Source organism: Entelurus aequoreus, linkage group LG07 (assembly GCF_033978785.1).
Source record: "Entelurus aequoreus isolate RoL-2023_Sb linkage group LG07, RoL_Eaeq_v1.1, whole genome shotgun sequence".
Lineage (NCBI taxonomy): Eukaryota > Metazoa > Chordata > Actinopteri > Syngnathiformes > Syngnathidae > Entelurus > Entelurus aequoreus.
The window spans coordinates 31841698-31862571 of NC_084737.1; the positions used below are offsets into that span (position 1 = coordinate 31841698).

Consider the following 20874-nt stretch of genomic DNA (forward strand, 5'->3'; position numbering starts at 1 on the left):
ACAGGTTATCCCAGAAAACCAAAATAACGGCATTATGCAACACCATCCTGAAAATGTATTTTAATTTGGTAACTAAAACTTTCAATTAAAGGTTAAAAATATTCCCGTCTTTCTGGAAAACGACCCATTTCAAACAACATAATTGGTTTTGATCATTCCATCCGTCCAGGGGCTCTAAAAACAAGGAGACAAATCCAGTCAAGCGTCCATCCAATCACATGGACATTACAAGAAAAAGGAGACCAGAATGAACTCTGATAAGAGAAAATCAAACAATAACATGTCCTCGGTAGTCTCTTCCCACAGCTAATCATAGAGATGTTGAAGTAGCGTCTGCCTTTTGTCCTGGCGGCTGACTGTGATGTCTCCCTCCCTTTTTACCAACTCCCTCTCTCTCCTCCTTACTCTCTCTTTCTATAATGCTGCTCAACCAATCCATTCTTCTCTATCAAAGCCTGCACGTTTTTTGTCAATGGGAGCAACTGCCTCAGCAAGACCCCAGCAACACTCACTATTATTCAGTTTGATTTCTTATTCTGCACTTTTTCACAGCCGATTACCATCTTTTTCACTCTGACAGATAAGCTGACCAGGCAAAGGGCCAATCAGACGTAAGAGACCCAACGTCAACACTGCATGGATTCAAACCTATAAAAGACAGTAGTGGGAGGATGACAATGGCTTCCTAAAACCAAGAAGAGAGCATATTCTCAGCCTGGTTGAGGTGAAGCTAAGAGTACTCAGATAAAAGCTTAAGCCTTGAACACACAGTAAAGTGAACAGAGCGTCTTGAAGAGGGTGAGACAGCAAGAGAGAGTCTGCCAAGTGACGTGGCACCGACTGATACACCGCAGTGCTCTCAGCTTTCCTTGAGCCGACAAAGAAAGATTAGCTCATCCCCTGACATACGTAGTGGTTAATATTTAAACAGCTAACTCCTGTAGGGGCATAACAAACAAGAAGTTGGGAATGACATATTGTGCTGGGGAACTGTGCACATTGGTTGGTGTAAAGTAATTAAATGGGACTCAAGCAAACTCGAACCTGGAGGTGAGATTTGAATAATGAGAACATATACAAGCTGAAAGGGAGAAGTGATGCGAGGTTGTCAAAGTTATTGCCAGTCTCCTGACACCGTCATTGATCATAATAAGTCCCTCCGAAGCGTACATAACAGTAAAATGGTTTGCTGCCTTCAAATACAGCTAGAACATAAACCTGATGGGTCTATTTTCTCTCGATTACTTCCGGTCATATTACTTCCATCTGACTAGATGAATGCTTTATAGCAGGGGTGTCCAAACTTTAACCGGCGAGGGCCGCATTCAGTACAACGAAAGGCTGAGGGGGCCATTTTTGACTAATTTTGTTCGCTAAAGATGCTAAAAGCCAACCAGTGTATGTCAATATATGCTAAGCTAGCTGAACAAAACATCCCTGTTTGCTTTGTGTTGTAGGTGACAAAGAAAATAAGTGTCATCTAACAACGAGGGCTGTCAAAAATAACGATTTACTTCATGCGATAAATCACAAAAAACATTGCATTAATCATGTAAATACGCAGATTAATCACACATATTTTGGGACTCTAACAATTAAATTACATTTGTGACCAAGTATTGAGGCCTTTTTAATTGAATTTAAATTTGAAGTTAAATTAAATCATGCAAGCGAGTAACAGTTATGATTAATCATGATTAATCCGACTTCAAAAGTGTGATTAATCTGATTTCAAAAGAGTATCATTTGACAGCATTACTGATAATGTCTCGATAATAATGAACTCATTCAATTTTTACCACCTGCCGAGGGCCAATAGAAAACAAGCGGCGGGCCGAATCTGGCCCCCGGGCCGCACTTTGGACACCCCTGCTTTATAGTAACAGGTTTGAACAAGCAACTACAAATTGAGAGTTAAGTTTAGCAGCAAAAAGCCCTGAGCTGTCAGCTCATTGTCCAGTACGGCTCCTAAGGAACATCATACTACTGTAGTCACATTAGCTGGCATTTGTTGGATATAAGTATAGTAGGGATGCAACGATTATAGATTTGACTGTACGACTATAGTCTGGTTAATTGGTTTCTCGATTATCACGATTATTTTGCATTGATTAATTTCACAAGAAAAAATTTATGAAATCACTTTTATTCGGGATTTTGATATGTTATTTATTACTGTCGGAAATAACAGTAATTAAATATTAACATAACTGTACAAAATAACACATTTAAACAAAAAATATATATAAATAAGAAATACATTAATAATTGTTGATTAATATAAGACTATGAATAACTTTATTGATCCCCCAGGGGAGCAAGGTTAACTCAAGTGTTATTGTTATCAACTTTCATCCATGTCTATTTACCGGTATTCATTTTTAATCATCTATTTTAGTGTCTAACAGTTATTATTAACTGGAATGCACACAATTAGATCTCATGGAGGGTGATGTTGTTCTAGAAGCTCCTGATGTTATGTTAGTGTTTTACAATTGCTATATTAACCTAAAATGCCTACAGTTTATGCACCACAGACAGTAAGGAGCAATCTCTACCGTGAAAAGGTCACTGAATGACAGGAGTACCTGTTGCTGTTTGTTTACACTGAACTGAAAACGCTAAGCTACTGATTGTAAGTGACACCTTTATATTCAACTAAATTTCTTCATGAAGTAACTTGCCACGAACATCAGTTGTTACGTCTTACCTTTGGCGTGTAAAGCTGGGTGCTGATCTCGCAAATGCTGCACATTATTGGACGTATTAGACCTTTTAGCCGCAACTCTTTTATGGCAGATTTTGCAAATGGGTGAGCCACCGTTTTTATAAGACTAAATGATCATTTTAAGTACCTGAAATCAGTTTTGTTAGGGGTGGGAAAACTGTGCCTCTCGATAGTTGCGTATAAGCGTGTGCACTGCTAGTGTACCTTTGTTTTCTTTCTGTGCAGGTTGTGCCAAAAAAATGTACCAGCATTATGTCCGTTTATAGCGAGTGAGGACTGAAACACACAGTGTATTGGAGCCTTAGCGACTAAATAACTGAAGTTTTCATCGCGGTTAATAGTAAAACCAGTGAATTGTTGCATCCTGATTCCCTACAATATAGTACATACAGTACAATTGGTTATGGACATACTGTACCTGGAGTAGCGTATTGCTGATCTCTTGAAAAATCGATGCCAGCACCAATCAGCGTCATGATTTTCTCAATCTGAGGAGACAAGTAAGAAGAGAGATTAGAACCTGGATGATCTTTCACTCCTCAATCCCATCCACCTATCACCAGAAATGACAAAAGACGACCCCAATATCCCAAACTACAAAATAGCAAATAAAAGCATCAGGAAGCACTTTGTATTTTTTTGGTACATAACAGTACGTTTATAAAGTCCATAAAAGTAATATGCCCTCTACTGAAAAGGAAAGTGAACAACTTGCATGCTGTCCTTGTGGTTAAGAAACAAATTGTTAAATTTTAGGAGTTATTAAAAAACAACTACATAAACAAAAAAAACGCAGACCACCCTAATTATCCCCTGCAGTATATCCACGCATCTCTACACAATGTATCATGCATGTTGTTAAACAATGACTATACTATTCACAGGTTAAAGGAGCTTCAACAAGTGATGGAATCACTTTTCTACTTAGTGACCATCACTGACCATCTCAAATTGAAAAAAAAAGATGAAAATAATCACTATGCATTAAAACATGTCTTTAAGGTCACATTAGAATTTTCATAATCATTTTGTACACTGTTTGAATACAGTGTTGCAATAATATATGCAGAGACACAGGCGTCACTGCCAAAAAGTTATTTACCATTTAACAATTACAGTATGTGTCATCATTTGTTACAAAACAATGACATTTATTTTACATTTTTTAAATTATGGAACTTTTTAGCCAGAAAACTGTTTGTTTAGTATTAGTAAATATAGTATCTAAATAAATACAGAGTAATACTTCCTGAAAGAGCAAAGATAGAACTGTTATGTGCAAGAGGGAGAGAGACTAATCTTTTTGAATGTGCCGCTGTTAAATTTAGCAGCTTAAAAGCCTCTAGAGTTTCTTGGAGGACAAAATGAACAATCACGGTGATTATGTCATTCCAAAAGGGTTCATGAACTCTGGAAGAAACCAATCTAACGCTACAAAAAATGCCCCTGAAGAGGACAGAACTGAATCCCAAGACGACCAGAAGATATTTAAACATGAGGATGGATGTCTTACGCTGTCATGGGATTTAGAGCCCGGTGGGTTTGTGCTGGGAGAAGGTGCCACTGTCTGCTGAAAGAGAATTCAGACTTTGGCATTTGCTTCCCGTCATGCATACAGGTACCTACACTCAGGTATATCAAGGCTGATTTGCCATCCCTTCCACATATTGAATACAAAAAAAGCTGTATACACAGTTCATTGTAAGAAAAATAGACTGAAACTGGAGTTCTGTATTTTGTGCAGCATTATTACGCAGACCTGAAACGGGACAGGGGTGCATTGTGGAAGAGGCTGGCTATGAGGGGGGTAATACAATGGATAGGGGCAAAAGTCACTGGAGAGGTAGGAGGTCAACAGCTGAAAAGCTCGCTGTGTTGAAAGAGTCAGCGTGGGATTGAAGGCAAGGGAGCTTATTTATCAAACTTCTCACAGCAGGACCACTGTTAGGATGACTTGGCTATACATTTTTGTTCATTAATATACTTGGAAGATCTTAAACAACACAACACTGCACCAACAAAGGATAAAGCATTTCAGGTTAAAAAAAAAAAAGGTTGTTTAGAGAGATTGTGCCCTGACTAAAGCCTCACAGTGTAAAGTTGGCACTAACACAATCTTTGATGGAAGCTGTGAACTAACAAATGACGTCAAAGAGGAACACACATTCATCACAGTGGAATGCAGGTGCCAGCACCTCAATGGCACAGCAGGAAAAATGCGCTGTCAGCAGTCCTATCAACTAGCCCAATGATAGCCCAATGTCATTGTCCCTATTTTAGAAACAAGGTCCCTTTTGTAGAATTTGGAAACATCGCCTTTACGGCAATCAGTAAGTTGTCATACATACAATTAGTCAACAGTTAAAATTGTTTGGTACTATATACACTTTGTGCACAGTAATTGCACAAATAATGTTTGGAAGGCAAACACATCTGCTAGAGTTGGCCAAAATATATTCACTCCCTATTAATTTGGTCTGCGAAAACATTTAGAACGCTGTAAGAGTTCAAATTATTTGGACTTTTAACTACTTTGAAGTAACTCCTGTGCTATCAATATAAGATATATGTCTAGTTACATTGGATTGTTGTCTGTATTCAGCATGAAGCCCCAAACAAAACAAATTCAAACATTTAGATTTTACATGAATACTGCTGCAAAAGAAAGGATAGGAAGCATTAATTATACAGTATTCCTATTCACTTCTTTCTACCAAGTACAATAAGCCTCTAGTGGGGATTCAATCAATACTTACAATGGCAAGCTTCATATCGGCTACAGGGTCTTCTGGGTGCCATTCAAAAGTGAAGTTTAAACAAAGTGGCCTCTTTCCCTCAGTCTCCAAGCCTCTCCTCCCATCTGTGCACTTCACATTGTGTCACCCGTATTGTCATCTTCAGTCTGCTCCCGTGGTCCAATCCGAGCCTACATTAGCATGCACGTTACACACCAGCGCACACTCGCTTTCAGATCTCCTGAGAAGCATAGGCCGAGACCTAATGCTAGTAAAATCTGCTCGCCTTAAAATCAGACGATCCACTAGCATACATACCAAAGCCAAAACAGTGTTAGGATGGTGTACATGTGAGGAACGGGAAATAGGGTGAGGGAGAATGTAAATGTTTAAGTGTGCATGACTTGGAACCTTGCACGATGGAATAAAACATGTCTGGTGGAGCAGGAACACTGCACACAGAGAAGGATTGAGGATATACAGTCGTGGTCAAAAGTTTACATACACTTGTAAAGAACATAATGTCAAGGCTGTCTTGAGTTTCCAATAATTTCTACAACTCTTATTTTTTTGTGATAGAGTGATTGGAGCACATACTTGTTGGTCACAAAAAACATTCATGAAGTTTGGTTCTTTTATGAATTCATTATGGGTCAACTGAAAATGTGACCAAATGTGCTGGGTCAAAAGTATACATACAGCAATATTATTTTTTGGTTACATGTCCCTTGGCAAGTTTCACTGCAATAACGCGCTTTTGGTAGCCATCCACAAGCTTCTGGCAAGCTTCTGGTTGAATTTCTGACCACTCGTCTTGACAAAATTGGTGCAGTTCAGCTAAATTTGTTGGTTTTCTGACATGGACTTGTTTCTTCAGCATTGTCCACACGTTTAAGTCAAGACTTTGGGAAGGCTATTCTAAAACCTTAATTGTAGCCTGATTTAGCCATTCCTTTACCACTTTTGACGTGTGTTTGGGGTCATTGTCCTGTTGGAACACCCAACTGCGCCCAAGACCCAACCTCCGGGCTGATGATTTTAGGTTGTCCTGAAGAATTTGGAGGTAATCCTCCTTTTTTATCGTCCCATTTACAGAACTTTCCTCCAGAAGGTCTTATCTTTGTCCATGTGATGTCAGAGGAAACAAAAATGCAGCTGTTTGGCCACAATACTCAGCAATATGTTTGGAGGAGAAAAGGTGAGCTTTTTAATCCCAGGAACACCACACCTACCGTCAAGCATGGTGGTGGTTGTATTATGCTCTGGGCCTGTTTTGTTGCCAATGAAACTGGTGCTTTACAGAGAGTAAATGGGACAATGAAAAAGGAGTATATGCTCCAATCACTCTATCACAAAAAAATAAGAGTTGTACAAATGATTGGAAACTCAAGACAGCCATGACATTATGTTCTTTACAAGTGTATGTAAACGATTGACCACCGCTGTATTTTCACTGTCTCTTATCATTAAATGAGAGTGGGTTACAGTTGTTGGAACTTTAACTACAACTCAACTTACTTGCCATTACCTCTTCAAATAAAGGAAAAGACCAGAGGATAGCTATTTATAAACGACCAAAATCATGTCTAAAAGAAAACTGACTACATTAGAATTTGGACTAAAATTGACAATATAATAACATTTTAGTGCGTTGATTCTAAGCAGGTTACCACCGAATACCAGAAGCTACATATATTTTATAATTGATTGGCTGAAATGACATTTTGAATAGAATAAAAACTATTAAAAGTAGGTCTAACAGTCATTGTGATCAGGGATAGGATAATTTACTTATTAGCATTGAACCACGGACATGGGCATGTAAGATACAAATACATTTGTAGAGCAGCTTTAAATCGCTGCACTGTAGGGGGAAAATTTGAGGTGCATCAGATCTTACCTTGTTGTATGGATTAAATTAAATTTTGATGTATTTTAACTAGGGCTGTCAATAATAATGTAACTCATGTAAATAATCACACATAATTATTGCATTTATCATGTACAGTATATACACAGTTTAATCAGATGGTTACTTGAAAGGCGACTGGGATTGTTGTATGGTCAGTAATTAGGTCAATGCACTCATCAGTGCTTGGATGAGTGAGTAGACTCCAACAGGTGTGCTCATTGGCACAATTCACTTTAAAATAAACCCCTGAAGGGACTTTGGCTGTTAGCAAATTTTGAGAAAATAAATGACTTGCATTCGATTAAAACATTAAAAAATATATTGTATTACATTCTGGCAGTAAAATTGCATTTATGGCTTTTTCTAAGTGAATTTTAAATTATGGAAGCGAGCAATAACCTGTGATTAATCCAAATTCAAAAGTTTGATTAATCTGATTTAAAAATGTTATCCTTTGACAGCACTCATTTTAACAGAAAATACAATAAATTACCCAAATTGCGTTTTGTAACTTTGAGTACGTAACAAAAAAGTCAATCATGTGTCCACCAATAGACGTTTACCTCCACACTCAAAATCTAAGGTTTTGCAAACGTATGGGTTTTACAGGGGGTTTAAAATAGTTTAGTCTACACGCACACGGATACTTAATAAACGCATACTTATATCTGCAATTAGGCCTCTTGTCAACACGCAAACGCATACTTTTGTCCTTAAAAACATACACTTTTACAAAAGTTGGCCATGATGAAGTTTTGAATTACTCCGCTTAGCGTATTTGTGTACACAGCACAAACGGAGACTTCTAATCCTCTGATGACATCACAGTTGTGTACTGTCATTTCCAAAGCTCAACAACACTGCCTTTCTGTTCATGAAGTGAACTTACGTACGTGTTGGTTCTATTTGTGTAAATGGAGCCCGGCGCAACCATGCATACGTATAACGCGCCCGAGCGACTAAAAAAAATAAAATAAACATGACGTAGCTTCTTTCTTGTTAGTGTGTATTCATATTAAAAACATTGTACATTTCATTGCACATGTGTCACTATATTGATGATTAAATGCGTTATAACTCCACGAGGCACACGCACGTAAGTGCACTTTAGGCACTTCAACAAGAGGCTTCTTAGGCTCCTTGTTAGTGTGCGTCGATTTTCGAAACAATGTACACTTCACATGTAATAAATCACCATGTTGCTGAATAAACATGCTTTAAGTCCACATGTGTTGGGTTTCAGCAGCACAGTCTGGATAAGATAGTGGAAGAGTACAAACTGATTTGATTTGATTTTAAATTTGAATATCTGTGTAATTGTTTTTATCCTAGTCATCGAGTTTTGTTTGTTTGTTGTGAAGAGTCAGTTTTATGTGAGATGTGCTATTAACTGATTTTTTTCTCCCATGCAGGCATGATGGGAATTTTGCAAGTTGAGGAGAGCCGAGTTGAAGGAGATGTGCACCTTCTCTCTTAAATCTTAAATTTTCAAATCTCCACCTGTCGTCTTATTTTCTCAGCTTTTCGTTGGATTTATCCCCATCTCCTCTTCTGCCTAATCTTCTCTTGCACCACTAACATTTTTCCGGCACTCCCCCCTGAACATAAATAGGCTGAAGGGGGCTGAGTGTGGTTTTGCTCTGAATATACAGTAGCCTCCATTAGAAACCCCAAGAAAAATATAATTACAAATGAATATAAAATCAAAGTTGGGCTAAGGAAACATTACATTACACTAATATCCTGTGGTTATGGTCTAATGCCTGGTGGCAAGTTCTGTGGGGACTTAATTCAAGCTGACTTAAAAAGAGAAGCTTTGCACATTCACAAGTTAGACAAAGAGCACAGTGAGAAAAGTGTATTCATGTTTCTTCAGACTACAATTGTGGAGTGTGTTATTTAGCCTGAATCAGTAAACCGAAGTAGCCAAGTTCTAAAATATAAAAATGTTATTGTTTACCGTATCTGCTCTGTTATAATATTCAGTGCCATGATCTTCTTTAATTGTGCTTTTAAGATAGTTTGATCTGATGTTTTTTTTGTTCATATATCTCACTAATATTGTAATGTCTGGTTGACTAGTCAACCAGTCAAATCTTCCTCAAATTCGAAGACATTATTCTTTACCCCAAGAACACTATTGATTTTAGGACAATACCAGCAAAAAATGGCTTTTATAATTGAGATTTCACTTTTAACCAATGAACTTCATGACATTGATTTGTTTAAATCAAAGCAAGAAACCCACAGATTTTGAAATGACATTGGACCATCAATATTAGCAATAGGTGTTACAGTTTTAAACCTTCAATCTAATGCCACATTAACTTACCTCGTCCCATTCTGAGGTGAATGACGGAGATTTCTCAAGCCTTTTCTTCCCACTGCTACAGTTAGAAACGGATTCACTTCGGTTGCCTAGTCCTCCGTCTTCTTCGTTAGGAGGCGACACAAGCAAGTCTGAGTCCGACTTGGAGAGACTACGGGCAAGCTTAAGGTCGCCGGGAGGACGCATCCTACCAGCACACAACGCCCCTGAATCTCTGGGCTCCTTGTTCACAGTGGCATAAATGGCTTTCGGATCACAATCTGTAAGGATGGCAGCCATACTGGGACGGCTAGGTGGCGCTTGCTCTTTCGCTTTGGCTCTTGGCTGCTGCTGGCTCTGAGTGGGTGGCAGGACACCTGGGACCCTGAAGGGATCCTCGTGACAGTCAAACACAGGGGAGGATCCGTGAAGAAGGCCGGTAAATTGTTCCGGGACACCAGGACCCTGATCCTGGCTGAGCTGGGAGTTATCTAGAAAGAGAAAAACATCACAAGGTCAGCGGAGAGGGGAGAGTTTGTTTGGGAAGGCTGGAAAGTGGATGGAAGACTGAGCGTCAGATCCTTAGGGTACAGCTCATGAGAAACCGCCCACACAAGCACTGAAACAGTTTTGTAATTGTTTCCTAGCAGGGGTAAAGGCAAGAGGAGGGGGTGAGAAAAATTGGCAAAGGAAACTTAAAAGATTCCACACCCAGCTTGCAGCCATCTGACAACGAGCTGCTGGTGCTGAACGCCTGCATTCTGTAAAAGGCTACAGTATGTTCTCCATTGGAAAGGTGACTGACTTCATCACACAGGCATGCCACTTGTCTGTTTCCTTGCAAAGTCACAACAAAAAGCTCTCCGAATGACAGTTACACTTTCTTGCATGCTCACATCCTTTAAAAACACAAACCAGGAAGAAAAATAATCAGAGGACTCACCAAGGGAAGTTGCACTTACATAGGCTGCGATCTCCAACAAAAACAATTCTTTAATTGTGCTTGCTATGCCTCCTCATTAGAACAGTTTGATTCCCTCCTCCTTCTCCCACAGGAATTACTGCTACAAAAGCCTCCTTTGCTCCATCAAATCCACCACGCAGCCTGGCTTTGCTTTAAAAAAGGGAACTAAACACAAGACTGGCTCCAGGTATGCAGTTCCTCTATGCACTACAGCGGTGTGTGTTGTGACTAGCAGCTCTCTGTGTTTTCTGACTTCTAATTCTGGACTCTTTAACGATGGCTCAGGAATTGAAATTTGAATCTCCCCATCGTCAGTGAGAAAGACTCTGGGTAATTAGCAGGGTGACACATGGAGAGGGAGCATGCACTGTGGATGCATGAACTCTCTTCTTCAGGATGATCAGGTCAGAGTGTTTGATGACAGGGAAACTGGGGCAGCAGTTATAGGGGGAAAAAAGCAAAGACAAGCTTCAAACAGAGGTCACGTCTTTAGTTTAAAAAACAACAACTGTTGTTTGGGCACGTGTGTGTGTCTCTGGCAATACAGTGAAACCTTGTTGCAAGCTGTTAAACACTTTAAGTGTATTTAAGTGTTTGGGCATGATAAAAAGAGGTGAGTGGGTGTATTGCACATATGTCAGGATCCCTGCCAAACTTGAAGGACTGTGAACGCCCTCTGAGCACATCGATCTGATTCCAACAATCTCACATAGGGTTAACCCTCTCCAGGATCACTCCTCTTCATTCTTTACCTCTATTCCTAAGCCTCTGTTACAGCGCATAAATCTAATAGTATTGCAGCTCAAATACATGAGATCACGACAGATGTGGAAGTGTTTCCTTTGGCACTGGCAAGCATAATGTTTCACTTATGATGTCATGTTTGTTCTGAAAAGAAACAACAACTGGAGTACACAGAAGTGCACTTGATTAAGTTGAGGGCAAACAATTACAATCTATCACATGTCCAGTTGTTCTCACTTTATGAACTTAATGACATTTGTATTGCTTAACAGTCCCTTGGTTTGTATTGCCTGCATGATGCTCCTATTTAAACCACTAGCCCACTGTAATTATGTAAACTCCATTTATGACTGATATGAAAAAAGATATGGCTAACCATGCATACATTCTACACAAAGGTGTGGTTTCGAGTTGGACGAGTAATGACAATAAAATGCATTCCCATATGAGCACAATGAAATATTTTGACAGAGACAGCTGCTTTTAGTTTGATAAAAGAGAAAGTGTGTGCCTTTAACAGAGAGAAAATGATCTTTTTGTATGTGATTTAGGAGGTAACAACTGAGTTCACTGGCACAACATATGAATGTTTGAAAGCTTGACTGTGATTTAGTGTCCAAAAAAAGGCCCATAAAGGCACGCTGGCTTGGATATGTAGCATAATCATAAAAAAGCATAAAGAAAAGTCTGCTGCCGCTCGCTGCCACGCAAAAGCTAGATACTATCTGTGTGTTTCTAATTGTTTTACAGCTTTCTTTATTCCTTCTCCAACATATTTAGGAGTCTTAACAAACATACAAAGCACCCACTCTCTGTCTCTCGCCTCTATCTCAGTTAGCTAGCTGCTAAGCTAACAAAGCTATGCTATTTCCGGTCCAAAGCGATTGCGCTGCTCCTACTCTTCGCCTATTGCTCCGAAGACAGCAAGAACTCGACTCGGTGAAAGAAAAAACGTGAGTATGGCTCACTGCTCTTCGTGCACTGTTCTCATGGACAGGTTGGCCCTACTAGAGGACCATATTGAACTCATTAGAAAGGAGATTAAAGATAACGGGGTTATATTAACGCAGATACAAATGTATGTACGAAAGATATTGCCTTCCAAAATAATCTCTCTTTTTGAAGAAATAACAGAGGAACTCCTGCGACGTGTAAATGGGACAAAACAATCAACATGTTTACTTGACCCACTTCCTGGGAAACTTATCAAGGAGTTGTTTGTAATATTAAGACCATCAGTGCTAAATATTATTAACTTATCACTTTCCTCTGGCACTGCTCCCCTAGCAATCAAAAAACAAGCGGTTATTCATCCTCCGCTCAAAACACCTAACCTCGATCCTGACCTCATAGTAAACTACCAACCTCGTGTCCCACCTTCCCCTCATTTAACATTGGTAGCAGAGGATGGTTTGAGGATGGCTGCTAACTATAAAACACAGCCGAGGTTTGGCGAGTCCAAGCCATACGAGTGCTGGAAAAATGAAGTTAACATTTGGACGCGGGTTACAGAACTCGATAAGAAAAAGCAAGCACTGGCTGTGGCTTTGGGACTTGAAGGAAGAGCCAGAGAAATCGCAATGGAGATATCTGCGGAGGAGTTGGACAATGATAACGGTATGACGGCATTAATTGCAAAACTGGATGACGTTTTTCTGAAAGAGGAAATGGATCGCGCATACGAAGCGTACACGTACTTCGACCGCATCACCAAAAATAGTTCTGTTTCAATGGTGGACTATATTATTGACTTTGAACAGCGCTACAACCGGATGAAAAGATACAATATGACACTCCCTGATGCGGTGTTAGCCTTCAAACTTCTTGACACCGCCTGCCTCGATGAGAAAGACAGGCAGCTAGCACTGACGGCTAACACGGAGCTAAGCTTCTCGTCAATGAAGTCAGCTCTCAAACGGATATTTGGAGGTAAAACAATGGGCTCGTCAAGCGAGATACAACTGAACCAGGACGCAGCTTTCCTCACAGAACAACCACAATGGAGAGGAAGACGGAACGCACCGTTTCAACGTGGACAACAAAGATCAGTGACGCCGTTACCGGGTACAAACCCACTGGATAAGTACGGTAAACGATCACGTTGTGCCGTGTGTCAAAGCACATGCCACTGGGCGAAGGACTGCCCGCACAAGAAGCACGAACAAGTAAAATTGACTGAAAATGATAATTTGGATGAAGCAGACTTAACGCCTTTTTCACCAGCATAGCTGCAACTCTTGTCAACAAGCTGTCCCACCACTCTGGTCGCTTTGGTGTAGAACACATTAAAGCCTTCTACAGAAAGCTAGGAGTATCCAACAATGATTTCAAATTAGAAATGGTCACAGCTGATGAGGTGTTTAAAAAATTGAGCGCGCTCCACCCTAACAAGGCCACCGGCCTTGATAATATTCCCTCCAGATTCCTCAGGGACTCTGCCTCCATCATTGCCCCGATCATCACGCACATAATAAACCTATCAATTACACAAGGCCAAGTACCAAAAGATTTTAAGATAGCAAGAGTAACTCCCCTCTTTAAAAAAGGAAGCAAATTGGAACCTGGCAACTACCGACCTGTTTCTATTCTCAGCTCCATTTCGAAAGTAATGGAGAAAATAGTTTATGAACAGGTCGATAGTTACCTTGCCACTAATAAACTCATGTACAAATTCCAATCCGGCTTCAGAACTAACCACTCCACTGACACATGCCTTCTCTATCTGACCGACCACATCAAACATGAGGTGGACGCGGGCAAATACTGCGGCATGGTCATGCTGGACCTTCAGAAGGCCTTTGACACCGTTAACCACGCTATACTGTTGGATAAGCTCAGAGCAATCGGATTTAACAAAACCTCTTGGAGCTGGATGCAGTCTTACTTGGAGGGGAGGGAGCAGGTGGTAGAGGTGAACGGCACCATGTCCCCCCCCCTCTCGGTGAGCTGTGGAGTCCCCCAAGGCAGTATATTGGGACCTTTACTGTTCCTTATATACATAAACGACATGTCATCGGCATGTGACTGTGATTTGTTTTTGTTTGCGGATGACTCTGCCCTGCTGGTATCCGGCAAGGACAAGTCACAGGTGGAGAAAATCCTCAGTGCTGAGCTCTGTAGAACTTGCACCTGGCTCGCTGACAACAAGCTATCAATCCACTTGGGTAAAACAGAATCCATCCTGTTTGGGTCCCACATCAAACTTAAGAGAGTCAATCACTTCACCATAAAAGTAGGTGACAGTGTCATCACCAGGAAAGATGAGGTCACCTACCTAGGTTCCATTCTAGAGGCTACCCTTTCCTGTGATAAAATGGCAACCAAGGTAATCAAAAAGGTTAACCAACGAACAAGATTTCTCTACAGAATTTCCTCTCTGGTCAACAAAAGCACCTTGAGGATTCTGGCGGGAACTCTCGTTCAACCCTTTTTCGATTACGCATGCACCTCCTGGTACCCTAGCACCTCCAAAACCCTCAAATCTAAACTCCAAACATCTCAGAACAAGCTAGTCAGGTTACTTCTAGACCTCCACCCCAGATCCCACCTCACTCCTACCCACTTCTCTAAAGTGGGCTGGCTCAAGGTGGAGGACAGAGTTAAACAACTTGCACTGAGCCTAGTCTATAAAATCCGCTACACCTCCCTGATACCGAAGTACATGTCAAACTACTTCCTTAACGTAAATGACCGCCATAACCACAACACCAGGGGGTGCTCCACTAACCACGTTAAACCCAGATTCCGAACTAACAAAGGTCTTAACTCATTCTCTTTCTATGCCACATCAATGTGGAATGCGCTCCCAACAGGTATAAAAGAAAGGGCATCTCTATCCTCCTTCAAAACCGCTATAAAAGTTCACCTCCAGGCAGCTACAACCCTAAACTAACACCCTCCCCGGATTGCTAATAATCAAATGTAAACAATCAAATGCAGATTCTTTTTCTTATGCCTTCTGATCTCTCTCTCTCTCTCTCTATGTCCACTACTTGATGTCCATATCCCCACCCCCCCACCCCACCCCCCCTCCACACTCCTGATTGTAAATAATGTAAATAATTCAATGTGATTATCTTGTGTGATGACTGTATTATGATGATAGTATATATGATAGTATATATCTGTATCATGAATCAATTTAAGTGGACCCCGACTTAAACAAGTTGAAAAACTTATTCGGGTGTTACCATTTAGTGGTCAATTGTACGGAATATGTACTTCACTGTGCAACCTACTAATAAAAGTCTCAATCAATCAATCAAAAGTTAACATCACGCTGTTAACAAATGATCCCCAGTCAAAAGCTGAGATTTTTATGACTGAAGCTGCAACTCAACAATCATAGACACCGCCTGCACTCGCACAGTGTGTGGAGAAAAGTGGCTTGAAAGTTATGTAGATAATCTCAATGAAAAGCAGATAAATAAGCTCAGAAGTACAGAAAGGTCTAGCAACAGACAGTTTCGTTTTGGAGATGGAAATGTGATTCATTCCACCAGAAAAGTGTGTCACCTGCTAAAATAGGATGGACAAAGTGTAACATTGAGACAGAAGTTGTCAAAGTCGATATTCCACTCCTGCTGAGTAAAATATCATTAAAAAAGGCAGGTACTACATTAGACATGGAAAACGACAGGGCAGTGATGTTTAAGCAGTAGATACCTCTTCAGTTTACCAGCTCAGGACACTACTGTGTTCATTTAAGAGACAATGATGACATGGAATGTCAAATTCAGGATCTATTTGCTGAAGATGAAGTCCTGATCGTAACAGAAAATATGTCCACAATCGAGAAGAACAAGGTCCTTCTCAAACTTCACAAACAATTTGGCCATACATCAGCAGATCGCCTGCATAAGCTATTTCAAAGTTCAGGGAACAAAGACAGGGACTGTCTCACTATTTTGCAACAAATAGTGGATGAATGTGACACGTGCCAAAGATATAGCAAGACAAAGCCAAAGCCAGCTGTGGGTTTGCCTCTAGCTTCGGAATATAATGAAACGGTGGCGGTGGACCTGCACGAGCTGGAGTCAGGCATTTGGTATTTACACATAATGGACCATTTCACACGTTTCAGCGCTGGAAATATTGTGAAAACCAAGAAATCTTCTGTAATTGTCAACTCTTTCATCCACACATGAATAAGTGTCCATGGTCCTCCCAAAAGGCTCTTTAGTGACAACGGAGGAGAATTAAACAATGAAGAGTTCAGGGACATGGCAGAAAACTTCAATATCGAGATCAAGACAACCGCAGGATACAGTCCATGGAGCAATGGACTGTTGGAACGTCATAATCAGACGCTCACAAACATTGTCCAGAAAATTAAACGGGAAAAGGATTGTGACTGGTGCACTGCCTTGGACTGGGCCTTAATGGCTAAGAACTGCATGCACAGTGTACATGGTTATAGTCCACATCAACTGGTATTTGGTCAAAATCCTAACCTTCCAAATGTATTGGTAAATAAGCTGCCTGCACTATAGGGCACTACAGTGAGCACAAGAGTAGGAGAACACATATCAGCTTTGCATGCCTCAAGGAAGGCTTTCACTGAAGTTGAATGTTCAGAGAGGATAAGAAGGGCATTAAGAAAACAGCTTAGAGACACGGATGAAAAATATGAGACAGGAGAAAAGGTTTACTATAAACGAGGAGATAGTGCAGAGTGGAAGGGACCAGGAGTGGTGATTGGTCAAGATGGAACCGTTGTGTTTGTAAGACATGGAGGTATTCTAGTTAGAGTTCATCACTCACGACTTAATAAGGTGCACACACAGATTAATGACAGGAAAATTACACAAAGTAATGTTCACACTGAAACAGGATGTGAAAAACATGAAGAGAACATAACCAATGATAGTGACACAGATGTTTTACACAGAGCATCATGTAGCTCAGATAATGAACAAAACACAGCCGGTGAAAATGAACATGACAGTGATGGAGAGGGAAACATGAGTGAAGGTGTCATTCAAACAAATGCACCTCAAATGAATCACAGTGCCTGTGATAATCCTGTCCCTGCTTCTAACGTGAAGCTAAAAACAGGACAGATTGTAACTTTCATGAAAAGAGATACAAGTGTAACATGTAAGGCTCAAGTACTCAGTAGAGCAGGTAAAGCCACGGAAACCTATAAAAACTGGTATAATGTGCAGCATATTGAGCCTGATGGCAGTACTGGACTAAAAGAGGCTATTGACATGTCATGTGTACAACATCTTAACACTAAGTCAGCTGTCAGGGAGGCTGATGTACTCATAACAAAAGACATATCATTTGATGCAGCCAAACAGGCAGAGATAGAAAGCTGGAAAAACAATAATGTTTTTGAAGAGACTGAAAATACAGGCCAAAAGTGTATCTCCACTAGGTGGGTCTGTAGTCTCAAAGAAAGTGACACTGGTATTGTACTCAAGGCCAGGCTTGTAGCAAGGGGTTTTGAAGAACTTAATTTAAAAAATCTACAAAAAGATTCACCAACATGTGCTTCTGAATCTCTAAGGCTATTGCTCAGTGTAATGTGTCAAAATCATTGGAAAGTCCATTCTATGGACATCTGCCTTTTTACAGGGTATGGAGTTGTCGATAGACATTTATGTCAATCCTCCCCCAGAAGCTGACTGTATGGGGGTTCTTTGGAAACTGAAGAAGTGTGTGTATGGCCTTGCTGATGCATCTCTCTATTGGTACAACAAGGTGAAGGAAATCATGCTGAGCACAGGTGGTAAAGTGTCACAGGTAGACCCAGCAGTATTTTATTGGCTGGATGATGAAAACACAGTGACGGGTGTACTCGCATGTCATGTAGATGATTTTCTGTGGGCAGGCTCATCAAACTTTTCAGAAAATGTGATCCCTAAGCTAAAGTCTGGGTTCCAAGTGGGACGTGAGGAACATGACAATTTCTGCTATTTGGGAATGGATATTGAAACTGTTAATGATTCTGTACAGTTGCATCAGCACAGCTACATTGAAAGTCTGCACCCCATTCACTTACAGCCAGTCCGTGCTCTAGAAAGAGATGCTCCTCTTAATGAAACAGAACAAGAACAACTCAGATCAAAAATAGGACATATACTCTGGGTTGCAAAACAGACAAGACCTGATGTAATGTTTGATTCTTGTAGTCTGGCATCTAGTCTAAAGAATGCGACTGTGCAATCAATTCACAATGCTAATAAGTTGGTTTGTAAACTGAAAGCTGAAAAAGTGACTTTGAAATTTCAACATTTGGGAAATGATGCTTTAAACCTAACTGTATTCAGCGATGCTTCTTTAGGAAATCTTCCTGATGGAGTTACACAAGGGGGCATGTTGATCACCCTAATGGGAAAAGGAGGTACATTCTCCCCCCTTTACTGGCAGTCCAAGAGGATTCGACGAGTGGTGCAAAGCACCCTTGCTGGAGAGACTCTTGCAATGTCGGATGGAATAGACAACGCTGTGTTTCTTGCCACCCTTTATTCTGAGCTCACTACTGGCACCGCTGGTCTAAATGCTCCAGCGTTAGTTTGTGTGACTGATAATCATTCCCTCTATGATGCTCTTCGATCAACAAAACAGGTCACAGAGAAAAGGCTTCGGTTGGATATAAGTGGCATCAAAGAACTAATTCACAACAGAAAAATACAATAAGTGCTTTGGTCAGCAACAAAAGCTCAACTGGCTGACTGTCTTACGAAAAAGGGGGCATCACCCTTGATGCTTTTGAAAGCACTGAGTGAAGGAAAATGGGTTCTTACCGAAGTTGATTTTATTGTTTCTGTTGTTTAAAAAGACATGTATGTGTTCTCAAGAAACATGTGCTAATTAATTTTTTTTATTTATAAAAGATAGAGAGATTGTTAACATGTTTCTCCATATACTGGGTTAACGCATGCGCAGTGTTTGTGTAACGCATGCGCAGTGTTTGTTGGCGGGAAGAGGGGATCGAGTGTTTCCGGTTTTACCTCTGTGCGTCAGTTGATTAAAACTTGTGAACCAGAATAGACGTCGTGTTTATTCACCCTCATTTAACAAAGAGTGTTACTAAAACAGCCTTTTTTCATCTCTGTAATATCCCTAAAATCCGTCCCATTTTCTCCACCACCGACGCAGAGATCATTATTCATGCGTTCGTTATGTCCCCACATCTGCGGTCCCTTCTAAGGTTTCTCATTGTGCCCATTGGGTTGAGTTTTTTCTTGCCCTGATGTGGGATCTGAGCAGAGGATGTTGTTGTGGCTTGGCAGCTGTGATTAAGTGCTATATAAGTTACTTTGATTGATTGATTGATAATTAAACTTTTGGGATGAACTACAACATAGTCGATCAAGAGCAAACTGGTCCTTTCTTGGGTCCAACATCGGTTGCCTCATGGTTTTGAGCTTCAAAAAAATATTACAGGCACACTCTTTTTTGTTTCTTGTAGGTGTAATGACCAATTGTCCCAATTATTTTGTCCGTATTAGGAACAAGCATGAGAATTAATTGATTAAAATGTGTGAAATTGATTGTTGCTTCTACAAGCAACTGAGGAACGAAATGATGCAACCAGCAGAAAAGCAGTTGATTCAGTTTTATGTAACAATACAAAAGTCAAAATACTTCCCATGCATACAGTACAGTATATGTATTCCATCAATACTTTAGCATTGGCCCTTACTCTCCACATGAAACAAATGTATGTAGCAATTAGATCAATTAGAATAATATATAATGTTGGATATAGAAAACATACAAACCCTTTATTTATTGAATCACAAATATTGAAATTCAACCATTTAGTGCATTTGCAAACAGCTAAAATTATGTACAAAGCAAACTATAACCTGCTGCCCAAGAATGTACAACAAGTCTTCTCAACAAAAGAGGAGAAATATAACCTTAGAGGAAAATCTAATCTAAAACATTTGTATGCTCGTACAACACTCAAAACCTTTAGCATATCCAAATGTGGAATTAAATTATGGAATGGATTAACCAAAGAAATCAAACAAAGCACCAATATGATTCAGTTTAATAGACTGTTCAAACTACAAGTCTTTACAAAGTACACAGAAGAACAATTATGATGAACATCTTGAACCCTTTTTTTTTTAGATAAAGAATATTTATGTTTTTAATATTTGTTTACTTACTATGGTATATTATTTATTTATTCACTGTTACAGAGAACAAGGAAATGGGATACAATTGCTATGGTATGAAAAAGGGTAGGATTAAATAAGCTCAGCTTTTTCCTACTCCTTTTCGGACGTGCTGTAATGAAACAACTGGAAATATGTGATGCATTACATTGTATCGTATGCATGTTCGAAATAAACTAAACTAAACTGAATTGAAGTGTGTTCAAGTGGGAAAATATGACCATTAATTTAAAATGTCATGGGTGTGTATATGAAAGTTGAAAATGCAAAGATTTTGTCAAAATGATAATTTGCCAATTAAATTATATTTTCAGTCTATACAGGCAGGTCAAATCCACTCTGC

General features: G+C 40.0%; 1 protein-coding gene across 3 annotated transcripts in view; it reads right to left on the bottom strand.

Moving 5' to 3' along the window:
- Positions 1–20874, bottom strand: part of LOC133653679 (ankyrin repeat and SAM domain-containing protein 1A-like) — a 121703-nt gene that overhangs the window by 22202 nt on the left and 78627 nt on the right. For 2 of the 3 annotated variants that reach the window (XM_062053230.1, XM_062053231.1), the window contains 2 exons: positions 9708–10174; positions 3147–3216 (listed from right to left, as the gene is read on the bottom strand). In XM_062053230.1, coding sequence (XP_061909214.1) covers positions 3147–3216; positions 9708–10174 — 537 coding nt within the window. Of the gene's footprint in view, positions 1–3146; positions 3217–4241; positions 4299–9707; positions 10175–20874 lie in introns of all 3 variants that reach the window. The other variant, XM_062053229.1, reaches the window with a different exon arrangement.